This window comes from Cricetulus griseus, chromosome 5 (genome assembly GCF_003668045.3).
Source record: "Cricetulus griseus strain 17A/GY chromosome 5, alternate assembly CriGri-PICRH-1.0, whole genome shotgun sequence".
NCBI lineage: Eukaryota > Metazoa > Chordata > Mammalia > Rodentia > Cricetidae > Cricetulus > Cricetulus griseus.
In genome coordinates this window covers 60,887,631-60,901,118 of record NC_048598.1, presented here as the reverse complement: position 1 = coordinate 60,901,118, position 13,488 = coordinate 60,887,631, and the positions used below count along the sequence as shown (strand labels likewise).

At 39.7% G+C, this 13,488-nt stretch overlaps 1 protein-coding gene across 4 annotated transcripts in view; it reads left to right on the top strand.

Moving 5' to 3' along the window:
• Rab3gap1 (RAB3 GTPase activating protein catalytic subunit 1) overlaps positions 1–13,488 on the top strand; it is a 64,396-nt gene that overhangs the window by 38,895 nt on the left and 12,013 nt on the right. For all 4 annotated transcript variants that reach the window (XR_003485750.2, XM_027417757.2, XM_027417759.2 and 1 more), the window contains 7 exons: positions 312–478; positions 2,920–3,009; positions 3,591–3,763; positions 5,164–5,218; positions 5,453–5,824; positions 9,353–9,490; positions 11,649–11,876. Coding sequence is in view for 3 of the 4 variants with exons in the window: in XM_027417757.2 (XP_027273558.1) it covers positions 312–478; positions 2,920–3,009; positions 3,591–3,763; positions 5,164–5,218; positions 5,453–5,824; positions 9,353–9,490; positions 11,649–11,876 (1,223 nt within the window). In the remaining variant the exon portion in view is untranslated. The remainder of the gene's footprint in view (positions 1–311; positions 479–2,919; positions 3,010–3,590; positions 3,764–5,163; positions 5,219–5,452; positions 5,825–9,352; positions 9,491–11,648; positions 11,877–13,488) is intronic.

Here is a 13,488-nt window from a genome sequence, read left to right as displayed (position 1 = left end):
GTATCTTGGAAGTCTCCCCTGGAGTTTTTGGTCTTCCCTGGAGTTTCTTTTGTGGCCAAACAGTTCCTAGGAACCAAGCATCTAAGAGGCTGGGGAGGGGAGGTAGTGGCTGGAGTTTTTTTGTTGTTATTGTTCAGTTTTGGCCCGAGGATCTGGAGTTTTCCTTATGTTAGAGGCCTACATGTTTTTTCTGTAGCCTGTTATGGCTGCTAAAGCAGGGGCTGAGTGAGGGTCTGGTCCCTTCAATCAGTTTACTGATCACTTTCCTACCACTTTTGGTGATATAATTTGCATTTCTTTCTGCATTGTAGAAGTTGCAGATATAACTCATGCTCTGTCAAAGCTGACGGAACCAGCACCAGTTCCAATTCATAAATTATCAGTTTCAAATATGGTACATACTGCAAAGAAGAAAATACGGAAGCACAGAGGAGAAGAATCACCACTGAACAATGATGTTCTCAATACCATTCTCTTGGTAAGTGCTACCTCGATTTTGTTTGTCTGCATAAGCATGTGCTCATTATATATTCAGTTCCTTCTTTATGGCAACCACTGGATTGGAAGTGTAAAGTGTAAAACACAGTTCTACATTCAGAGACCATTACTAGTTAGTGGGAAGAAGAGAAGTGGAGTTACAGTCAAACAGGACAAGGAGGCAGTAAGAAGAGAACAGAACGTGTTGTGTGTGTGCGTGTGTGTGTGTGTGTGTGTGTGTGTGTGTGTGTGTGTGTGTGTGTGTGTGTGTGTGTGTGTGTGCATGCCCGTGTGTAGCTACGTGTGTACTAACGTGCATAATGGGAGGTCTAAAGAGCTTCCTAAAGAGCACTGGGAGCTAAGTCAAGAAGCACAAGACTGGGCACTAAGGTTTTACTTTGTTGCTGCCCAAGGACATGTTGAACAGTGGTGTTTGTAGGGTAAGGATGGGCAGGTAGCAGGAAACCTGCATGATGCGGCACTTCACTTCTGTCTTACAGTCTAACACTGCTTGAAACACATCAGTTTGTGACAGAAATTGAACTTTCAAAATGTTCTTATCAGAACAGTCTAGAAAAATCTATACAGTAAGGACTAGAGAGGAAACAAAGAAGAGGGTTAGGTGCATCCTAGGTATAATGTAATTGGATTGGGTGCAGCCTGGGAACCACAGAGCAGAGAGAATACTGACTTCCCACAAGTACCGACTTGAAACAAGTCACTGCATTTTTCTCATCTCTCATATGAAGCCGATAGTCCAGCATGATTGCCCTCACTTTTAGTCCTAGCATTTAGGAGGCACAGGCAGGCAGACTTCTCTGAGTTCTGGTGTACATAGTGAGTTCCAGGACAGCCAGAAATGCATAATAGAGAGACCTTGCCTCAAATCCCCCCTCCCCCCACCAAAAAAAAAAAAAAAAAAAAAAACAGGAAAAAAAGGAACTGGAGAGTGTTGTAAAATTAAAGGCCATGTGTGGTACTTTCTGGCATGTAATAGATCTTTATTTAATGATGGTTGTTTTTATTGTAACTATACTTATAATATAGTCTTGAGGGAAACTCTTCAAGCATAGTGTAATGAAGGGAAAGGGAATGCTGTATGTAGATCCGATGCTGACCTGAGCATATGTCTTGCCATTTTTTCTGAGCAAAACTCTTAGAGTTAATCTATAGCTGGTACATTATAAATGTAGGTAAGACGAGAATGGGATAGTGTTTGTAAATGTCCCTCTGCTGGCTCTTAGTAATTAGTAGTTACTTCAATAAGTCTGTTAAATATTGGCTAAAAAACTAAAAAGTCTGAGCATGTGGCAAAGAAGACAGATTATTGGGTAGCAATATCAGAAAACAGTTTGGATACTAATAAAAGAAAGTAATTTTCTGTATAGAAGACTCCTTAAAAGTGTGTCCTTACAACTTGGTAAAGTGGTGTAAGCCTAGCACTTGGAAGGCTAAGGCAGGAAGGTCATGAGTTGAAGTCCAGCCTAGGCTTTATAGTGAAACCTTATCTTCAAAAAAAGTAACCTTAAAACTTTTCAAAGTGCACTGGGTATTGGTGGTGCACGCCTTTAATCCCAGCACACAGGAGGCAGAGGCAGGTGGATCTCTGTGAAGGCAAAGCCAGCCTGGTCTTCAGAGCGAGTGCCAGGATAGGCTCCAAAGCTACACAGAGAAACCCTGTCTCGAAAAACCAAAAAAAAAAAGTTTTCAAAGTGCAAATTATATAGTCATCATCAGCACTGAAACCTCCCATCTCATCAGTGTCTGACTAAAACCCACACACACCGAGCCTAGAGAAGATACATAGGTCTTTCATACCATGCCTTTAGTGTTTCATACACGAAAACATGTGGATGATCTTACCACTTAAATACAGGGGTGCTTTTAGGTTGTCTGTTAGCTTTGACTCTAAAGATAGTCACATTTTTCTCTTACACAAGGTAAACATATTACACTATTAAATCTATCTATATATGTATATTTGAGTATGGAATCAGTGTGATGAGATTTTTGCTTCTGTGTTGCTCAGTTTGCAGAATCAAGTGGTTATTTGAATGCAGATTTTCTGAAATTTGTGTATTACTGAAAAAAATTTCTTTTGACTGAATATAGAATCAGCTGGACATCACAGTAAGAACATTTCTATAATTTTAACAGCAAATCCACTGGAAAGTCAGACAGTGTCTTCTGTGGGTTATAAAAATCAACAGAATAGCCAGGTGTGATTGGTGGCTCACACACTTATTCCCAGCACCCGGGAGGCAGAGCAGGCCTAAGATCTCAGTGAGTTCTTCAGTATCCTGGTCTACATATTGAATTCCAAGTTAGCCAGAGCTATATAGTGAGACCTTGTCTCTCAAAAAAGAAAAAGAGAGAGAAAAGAAAGGAAATAAAAAAATCAGCAAAGCAGGCAAGTTTAACATGTATTATTCCCTTTCCCAGTTTTTGTTCCCAGATGCTGCTTCTGAGAAGCCACCGGATGCAACTGCTTCAATAGACAATAGCAACCCTCCACCAGAGGGTGAAGACTATGTAAGTTGAACTTCAACATTAAAGTATTTTAAATGCACTTAATTTCTAAAGTTTTGCTGAATGTCTAGTGTGGCAACCTAAGTATCTCTTCATTTTAAAAACTATCTTGGAGTCGGGCAGTAGTGTCACACGCCTTTAATTCCAGCACTCGGGAGATAGTCAGGTGGATCTCTGTGAGTTCAAGGCCAGCCTGGTCTACAGAGTGAGTTCCAGGACAACCAGGACTACACATCGAAACCCTGTCTTGAACCCCACTCCTCCCAACTCCCCCCCCCCCCAAAACCAAAGTCTTGGGAAATTGAGTGGAGTTCACAGTCACTCAAATAATGACCTGCTTAGGATGTTTTACATAGATCCCTGTTTGGGTAGCAAGAGCTTTTAGGAGACAGAAGATAATAGCATAAGTATACTATGCATAGCTGTCAGAGTCCCCTTATTTTAGAGTTCTTGTCAAATCATTAAGTTTGTTTTGTAGCAGATTCTTATTGGTTAACTATGTGATTCTTCTTACATGCTTATTGTTCATGTATGCAAATTTGCTGTTAACAGGGTTTTATTTGTTTCTCTTTTGTTAAATTTAGACTCTCTACAATCAGTTCAAATCTGCGCCCTCTGACAGTTTAACATACAAACTGGCTTTGTGTCTTTGTATGATCAATTTTTACCATGGAGGGCTGAAGGGAGTGGCACATCTCTGGCAGGAATTTGTTCTTGAAATGCGCTTCAGATGGGAAAACAACTTTCTGATTCCAGGGTAATAATTTTAATTTCCAATTGTTTGGGTAGTTTTTTAGGAACCCTTCCTGAAAAGTAGTAAGAAATGTGGATACAGCTTCCTCAGAGGTGTTCAGTGCAGTACATTTATAATAGGAGAAAAGGCCTGACAACCTGTCAGTAGAAGAATTGTTCAGTTGTGCTGCCTGTCTACGGTTTCCGTCAAAGTCTGTTTTTTTGTTTAAGTGGTGTATTGGGGATTGAACCTAGAGCCTCATACATGCTAGGCAAGTGCTCTATCACTGAACTATATCTGAAGCCCTCAAGAACCTTAACCCAGAAACTGTGTTGGGCATGGTTGGTGGCACATGCCTATTTCCTAGCACTCAGGAGGCAAAAAGGCAGAGGCAAGCAGATCTCTGAGTTCAAGGTCAGTGTGCTCCATATAGCAAGTTCTAGGCCAGTCAGAGCTATGCAGTGAGACCCTGTTTCAACAAACAAAGGCATAGAAACTATATTACTGATTAGGTGTGGTAACACCTTACAGAATGCTTTCAATTATGCTGATATGTAGGTGTAGGAAAAAGATTGGAGAGAAATACAGTTAATAGTTTTCCCAGGTGTGAAAGTACTTTTTTCTTCTTTGTATTTCTTTATGCATCCATATATATTTTATTATTTGAAGGAAAGTACCTTTAAAGGGCACTGTAAGTTCATGCACTAAACATTATTTAGAATCTTTTTATATGGACACTTCGTCCGTCAATTGAATAGACCATTTACTGAGTATTCATGGCCGTACTTCTAGGCTAATGCTTGTCTACCTGTGTTAAACAGAAAGTCATGTGACTAGTGGAAAATGGCTACTAACCCAAAAGTGCTTGGTGTTAGGGAGTTTGCCAGTCTGTTTATCTGGATTTTCTCTTGGCTGTTACTGTTTTGCTCTGAAAGTTACCACACATGCAGAAGCACACTGAATGGAAGAACCTAGTGATTTAGAACCAGAGGGAGGCCAGGATCTCACTGGAAAAATAGAGATAGAGAAAGACCTTGGTTTGTGTAATGAGAATCCACCTAATAATTGAAAGATGAATGCATGGCTGACTTTAGTTCGTGTGATGTGCAAAGCACTGTACACTAGTTACTTCCTGTGGTGGGTTTAGAGACTCAAGTTTCTAATGAGCTTGGAAGCTGTTGGGAGTTTGCCCTATGTTTCACATGTCTTTTACATTTGCTGTTGATTGTGAGCTATGAGGATAAAAGTAAATTTGAACTTTTAGTCATGTGTACCCTCCTGGAATTTGGCTTTCTTATGTAGAAAAATCTAGTATTAGCTTCTTGACAATACAGCTAAAAAATATGGCCATGAATAAGTAGGCTTGTCTGGTATAATTTTATTAAAACTAAGCTTTTATTTTTCTTTTTTCCTTTATTTGGTAGACTAACAAGTGGACCACCAGATCTAAGATGTTGTTTACTACATCAGAAACTACAGGTAACAGTTTCCCCACAGCTGTAGCAGTGTGTACACACACACTTGAAGCTTAAGCTAACACTTAAGTGTAGTAATGGCTTATATAGGCTGTTTTCCTTGTGCTGCTTCTGGGTTGCTTATAATCCCTATAATTCTTAGCAAGGTCCTGGGAAAGATTAGAAAGAAATACCCAAGCAATTGATACATTTTGCTTTTTACTAACTCATCCATGAATGTTATTTCTGTTTTCTTCAGATGTTAAATTGTTGTATTGAAAGGAAGAAAGCACGTGATGAGGGGAAAAAGACAAGCCCTTCAGATAATGTAACTAATGCATATCCAGGGGATGCTGGGAAAGCTGGAAGCCAGCTAGGCCTGGACCATCTCAGAGATACAGAGAAGGAAAAGGGAGAAGTGGTGAAATCCTGGGACTCCTGGAGTGATAGTGAAGAAGAATTTTTTGAATGCCTCAGTGATACTGAAGACCTTAAAGGAAATGGACAGGAGAGTGGCAAGAAAGGAGGCCCCAAGGAGATGGCAAACTTAAAGCCAGAAGGACGGCTGCACCAGCATGGGAAACTCACATTGCTGTATAATGGAGAGCCTCTCTACATTCCGGTGACCCAGGTATGTACACAAGGCTTTCAAATTCAGTTCCCTTTTGTTATTGATTAATTTCTTCCCTAGTAGGAGGGAAGATTGCTTTTGGTAGGGGAGATTTCCTTAAAGCCTGTTTAGGTTTGGAATTGAAATGAACTGTGGAATTTCTAGGTCTGTCACTCTGAAACTGAGTGGTGTTTTGAACCTTTAGTAGATAGCACTCACCTTAGATACAGTGACTTATTAATTCTTTGAGAATTCCATGCAGTGTGTTTTGATCATACTCTCCCTCACCTTCTTCCCCTGACTTCTAGAATCTGTACCTTCCTTACCCTCCTTAACTTTGTGTCCTCTTTTTTTTTTTTTTTTTTTTTTTTTTTAAATAGCCCATCAAGTCCAGTTTTTTTGCCTACATACTCTTGGGTGTGGAGCCACCTACTGGAACATGGTTGGCCTACTAGAAGCCACACCCTTAAAGAAAAACTGACTCTCTTCTCTCTGGGAAACCATCATCTGTCCATGGCTCCTTACTCGTGGGTGGGAGCTCATGAACCCCTTTCCACTCCCTGTTGGAATGCTGACTGACTTGATCCTATGCAGGCAGCTGCAGTTACAGCTGCTGTGAATCAGCGAATCAATGGGTGCAGGGGCCTAGTCATTTCCAGACACGCTATTTTGCTTTTGTCTTCTCTTGTAGACTTTCTGTGCCCCTCTTCAACAGTGGTCCCTGAACCCCGTAGAATGATTATTTCTTAAACTGAGTATGGAATACTCCAAAAATATGGAATGGAAAGAACAAAAATAATAGTCCTTTAATTAGGATTATTTTTATTTCTTCAAATATGTTTTAAAACCATTTTATACCATTAGGACAGAATTCAGTGTCTAGGAAAGAATTCATTTTTGGTGGTTGGTTTTTGCATAAATGATATGTGAATACCTATTATTCTAAAAAAAAAATCAAGCTACTGCCTATTGGTTCGGCTCTTATCCTCAGAAGTAAATATTATTACTATTTGAGTTATGTTTCTGTGCATGAATATATACATATTGATATTTATGATTTGATTTTATTTCTGAATATGAGCACTGGTATTCAGCTCTTTGTTTATCCCGTCTTGATGCCATTATATGTATATCTGTGCCATTTCTTTGTAATTGTTGCATAATATTCTAACACATGGAAGAGCTATAGCTTATTTAATTATTCCTGTCAATCACTGTGTGCATATCATTCACAAGGTTTTGCTCTTTTAAATGTCTATCCCTGCCATTATTACATAAGAAAAGTGGCATTACTAGGTAAGTAGATAGATGCTCTCAAGGTCCCTTTAAAGAGGTCGTACCTGTTTTACATCCTCATCAGTGGTAAATGAAAGGGTAAGGAAAAATTAACTCTCACTCTCTCCCTTTCTTATATGATGAAATGCTTAGTATGTGCTAACAGCTTGTAGCTATGGCTTCAATAAGGTTCTAGCACTGAAATTACTTATATTTTACTTCACTTTCATAAACTACATTTCCAGTCCATATCATTGTCAGTAGTATACTGACATAGTATCTTTTATTTCCCTGACTTTTTCCTTTTTTGGTTTTTTGAGAAAGGCTGTACTATGTAGCCCTCATCACTGTGATGATCAGGCTGGTCTCAAGCTCATAGAGATCTGTTTGCTTCTGTTACCTGAAGGCTGATTAAAGGTGTACACCATCACTGCCTGGCTTTCCTGACTTTTGATGAATCCTTCAATGTTTATTGGCCATGATTTCCTGTGAATTATATAATGAAATGTTTTCATAGCTATTACTAAACTGTGTCTCTAAGTGGTTGATCTAATTTCTATCCTATCAACAATGTATGTGATTATTGTGTGTGATCCCTTTCACTTGATGTGTCAGGGGTCCATATAACAGTAATAAGTAAATAAAATATAAATGGGATTACTTGTATTATGTGTTCACAGAATAATACAGGATTGTACTGATTAGTTTTTGTCAATATGACACAAACAAGAGTCACCAGGGAAGAGGGAACCTCACTGGAGGAATTGGCTCTATAAGACTTTTTTTCTAGGTGAATGATTGATTTTGGGACGCTCAGCCCACTGGATGGTGCTCACCTCTAGGCAGGTGGTCCTGGGTTGTATAAGAAAGCAGGCTGAGCAAGCCATGAAGTGCAATTAGCTGCAAACAGCATAACTCCGTGGCCTCAGCTTCCTGCCTCCAGGTTCTAGCCCTGAATTCCTTTAGTGATAGATTTTGACTTGAGAATTGTAAGATAAATAAACCCTTTCCTTCTCAAGGTGGTTTTGGTCAGTGTTGCCATGGCAACAAAAACCTAAGGAGGACAGAAATATTCTTGGCTTTTGATGTGGGGAGAAAGGGAAAAAGATGAGTCAGGTCTCATGTAGTCCAGGTTGGTGTTGAATTCACTGTGAATTCATAATCTTAAATCCCAGATCCTTAGCCTCCATCTCCCAAGTGCTAGGATTATAGGCATGTACCATCATGCCTACCTACATTATGTGTTTATATGGCTAATTCTTTCCAGCACAGTTTTATTTTGGATTCATGTATATTACTGCACTAGTGGTTCATTCGTGTTTATCATTTAATAATTTTTCTTCCATGCTGTGACTTCACAGCTATAGAGATAGTTCATTAATAGCAAGAGGAAGGCCTCTGCTCTGAAGTGTGCTGTTTCAGTAGAAGCTCATGTAATTTGTAAACCTGTCTGCCTATAATAATTATGTTTAGTTTGTGGGAGAGACTGAAGTTTATATGTGTTTTACTTATAACGGCTAGTGTTTACTAAGTGTGTGCCAGGACTAAGCTTTCAGACAACCTCTGAAAGGAGTGAGGTTACATAGTGGAATTCCAGTATAAACCTAGCTTGGGAACTGTTTGTCTGAACCAGTGTGCCATCCTGCCTCACCAATCATTGTCCACCCTGTATGTCAGTAAGTCTTACCTGGTACTTAATTGTTGTTCATTCAAAGTGATGGGTGATAGCTGTAGAACAAAGAAAACTTCCTGTCAGAACTATCATTCTAACATTGATCAGTTGCAGCCTGTTTTTTTGCACTAAAATTTTACATTAATAGGCAGAAACATGTGCCTTAAATGCCAGTCCCTTTTTAGCTTAGCGTTCTTGACAAGGGAAACTTGGTAGTCTTGTCTGTCAGGGATAGGAGACCTGACCTGAGAGTCATTTATATTCTCTCTCTCTCTCTCTCACACACACACACATCTCGTTTGTCTGTCTTTTTAAGACAGGATTTCTCTGTAGCAGACTGGCCTTGAATGCCTAGATATCTACCTGTCCCTGCCTCCCAAGTGCTGGGATTAAAGGTGTGTACCACCACTGCCTGGTGAATCATTTATTCTTAATTTGTTACTTTTTTAAAAGGGAGGATTGTTAAATTTTTACATTTCTCTGAATTCTTTCAAACTTGTATGCTGTGGCTACATGACAGAAACAATTTTTTATTTCATTTTTGAGGTTTTCCTTTGTTTAAAAGGGGCCACTGGTGACTTTTGTCCTTCTGTGCTTCACAGGAACCAGCACCCATGACTGAAGATCTGCTGGAAGAGCAGTCTGAGGTCTTAGCTAAATTAGGAACCTCTGCTGAGGGGGCACACCTCCGCGCACGCATGCAGAGTGCCTGTCTGCTTTCCGATATGGAGTCTTTTAAGGTGGGTCACACTTTCAGAACTCTGGGTCTATTTTCAGCTATTCTGGGGTGAAACTGTGAAAAACACAATAAAGTGATATGAAGACTGTGTCTTTTTTTAGTGTTTGGATTCATTACTTGTTACAAAATTCTACCTCAGCACCCAAAGGATATATCAGACTCAATTCTTAGGTTTGACAAAAGAAAATCAACCTGCTTTCCAAAGTTGAGAACTGAATAAATTCTCTCTGTGTTAGGAATTTTTTTTTTTTTTTTCATTTGTGTGTGCCCAACCAATTTAAGGCATTTAGGAAACTCTTGGGATTACAACAAACATTTGTGTGCCACACACTATGAGTAGGTGGGGGAGATAAAGTATTTAGTCAGGATCGGAGAAGTGACTGACTTGTTGACCATTTATGGGGAGTTTCTAAGAAGAGTCAGTATTTGTTACCTGGAGGGGGTTATTGTGGGCTTGGATAATACTTGGTGTACAACACAAAGCATATAGGTAACAGTGACATTTGAGTGTCCTTAACCATAACATACTACATGATTCAATATCTGAAACTTTAATTTTATGTGTATGGCTATTTTGCCTGCATGTATATCTGTGCACCATGTGAGAGCTGGGAATTGAATCAGTGTCCTATGGAAGAGCAGGTGGTGCTCTTAACTGCTGAGCCATCTTTCCAGCCCCCAGTGTCTGACACTATAAGTAGAAATTCCACACTATACAAAGTTATTTAAGTCATTTATGTGTGTGTGTTATGCATGAAAAGTAAATGAATTTCATGTTTAGATTTGATTCTGAGTTCATATTGTGTCTCTAAAAATCCACAAATCTAAAAAAGTTCAAAACACTCCCAGCCCCATGTATTTTGGATTAAGGAATACTCAACCTGAGTGTGAAAAATAACTCAGATGGGGAGGCCAGTGGGCCAAAGGCTTCCCAATCTACTCGTGAAGTTCTGAACATTTTCCAGGCCTCTGTCTTCCTGGTTCATAGCCCTTCTCAGTCCACATTTGCCCTTTGCAGGATGGCCTGAGTTTGATTTCTTTCTGAAATACTGTTTTCTTAAACATAAGCACTGTATGACTGACTACCTTTTCCACTTTCTTCCCTACCTGTTAGGAGGTAAGTGATAAAAAATGGGGGGCCCTGTGAGAATTTTAAAATAACAGAAGTTTGTGACTTTTATTCTGCCGTGCAGTAGAAATAGTTGACATGGTGGATAAGAGAAGCCAGTTGTTCTCTGAATAAAACCAAAAAGAAGGGAGTCAGCTGGTATGGATGAGTACAGCAAAAAATGTGAACCTCCTCTGCAGTTTTCCTTCTGACCTCTAGCTGCCTTCCTAGTTTAGTGTCTCTGCAGAGGTGTGTATAGGAAGATACTACAAACTGGAACTGTGCAGTTCTTTTAACATTGTGCATGGGCAAAACTGCTGCTCTTACTGTGCTTTTGGATTAAGCTGGGCACCTACAAATCTATAATAACATTGTTTTAACCAGAAGATAGAGGCATATGTGTAAGGTGGCTCTTAGAAACACAGCTGTGTGGGACAGATGCTTTTAAACGTAAGTAGTTGCTCTAAATATATGGTTGCCTTTCCCTTTTGGTATAGGAGCAGTTTACTATTAGAGCTGCTTAGAGATTCCACAGTGTGTTTGAATATGTGCCCCGAGGCATCCATACATCATAATTCTAGGTGCCTGTGCAGTGACTGGAACTTAGTTTGCTTTTAGAAGCCTGAACAATAAATAGTAGTGGGATTTCAGTTCCTTAACAGAATGGAAGTTTAGATGATGCTGTTTTTACCTGAAGTTTGGTTGCTGAGTGGACCATGTGTGAGGCTAGCTGATTTTAGGGCTGATGTTGACTAACCGAGGAGAAGAGTTTCTGACACTGTGTTATTCTGGGCATGCTGTGCATTATTTAATTTACTGAACTATTTTGTTAAGTACTGAGTAGCTATACTACAATGTTTGTACAAAATCATGACATGAAAAACTGCCCCTGTGAAAAAGAAAAAAATGCTTTTGGTGCTTTAACATCTCCCATTTTAAATGTGCAGTTCAAACTTAAAGTGTGAATATGGTTTTGTAAATAGGCATGCCAGTAAATGAGGTTTTTTTTTTGTTTGTTTTTTAACTTTCTTATGCTGGATTTTTGCCTTAGGCAGCTAATCCAGGTTGTTTCCTGGAAGATTTTGTGAGGTGGTACTCACCACGGGACTACATTGAAGAGGAGGTGACTGACGAGCAGGGCAACGTGGTTCTGAAGGGAGAGCTGAGTGCCCGCATGAAGATCCCCAGCAACATGTGGGTGGAGGCTTGGGAAACTGCTAAGCCCATTCCAGCAAGACGCCAGAGGAGACTGTTTGATGATACCCGAGAGGCTGAGAAGGTAACAGGAAATTATTACTAAACTTTAGACAAGACTGAACAAGCAAAACATTGGAATTCAGTAAGTGTTGTGTACCTAATAGCACATGTATGATTTCAGAGCTAGTTGTAAAGGTTTATATAGGACACTTGAATTTGCATCATTCTGTCTCATACTTTATATCAGAAGTGTTAAAAATGAGCATGTCCTAAGAAATTCCACCAAAATTACTAGAGAACTAGTGAGAAACACAGGGATCTGAGTATATGAGTATTGTTGAAAAGTGAGAAACAACCAAACTTTGTATGTATAAAAAATGCTTTCAGGTGGGCAGTGGTGGCACAACACTTTAATACCAGCACTCAGGAGACAAAGGCAGGCTGATATCTGTGAATTCGAGGCCATTCTGGTCTACATAGTGAGTTCCAGGACAGCCAGGGCTAAACAGAAAGACCTTGTCTCAAAAATGCTTGCACTTCTAGAGAATAGTGGCTCTCTCTGGTTCCTGATTGCCCCTTACATCCCCCTGAGTAAATCCATGCCTCCAGCTTATTAGAGATAGAAATTAATAGAGATCTTCAGATTACCGTGAGTAGGGAAATGAGCCAGATTCCAGTGGTGCTCCCACTGCTGTAAGCTTGTGGATGCAGGAAGTAGGAACAAGAATCCTGGAAGTCAAGAGAAGGGACAGCGGAGTTGCCTCAGCACAGGACTAACAGTGGGGCCTTGGAAAGAATCCATCTTTAGATATTATATAATGATACTTCAGGACTCCAGAGGTGAGGGTAGTACCAGAAGATAAGGTCTTGGTGCCCCATAGTGTTTAGTTACCAGAACATCAGAGGGCAAGGTTCTTACACAACTGTATGAGGTTCTACCAGCTAGCTGTATAAAAGTATTGCACATCCAGCCATGTATCTACATCTACATGGTAATAATAATAATAGCCAACTGTGTTACTGGGATGCATTTACTGTAATTAACTATAAGCCATGTTATCCTGTCAATAGTCTCAGATGTCTGTTGTTCATGATGTCTTTTGGTTGAGCAAGAGGCTGGGCTGTGGTGACTGACATCATTTGGGTTTGTCTTAAGCAATCTTTCATGTTCATACATAGTTGTGGAGGTAACTAGATAGTTGTTTTGTGAACGAACACATGACATGCAGAGTCAGGAAGCAGAGGGGAGTGAATGGCAGTGCCACTTACAGTTAGGTCCAGGCTCATACCTCAGTCAGCTTAGCTGAGATAAACAGTCCCTCACAGATAAGCCAAGAGGTTTGTCTAAGTGACCAACAATAATAACCGTTATAGTCTCTAAGCCCAAAATAAGTCTACTATCATTAAATGATCAAACTATAAAAAGTACATAAATTGTTTTTTAAGGAAGAAATTCCATGTTTGAATAGACAGAGACAGAAGGTAAACAAGTTCTGGGTGATACGTCTATTGAGTGTTGAAGCCTATGAACATCTTCAAAACCCCACTGGGAGATGATGCTTGTATTTACTGCTGTTGGCTAAAGGGAGGATCCATGTATTGTACATGTCTCTGTATATTTACAAGAACAAATAATAAAGTTTCTATTTTAAAAAGTAACAAGCAGTGTGTGGAAGGCTGAGAAAATCATTACA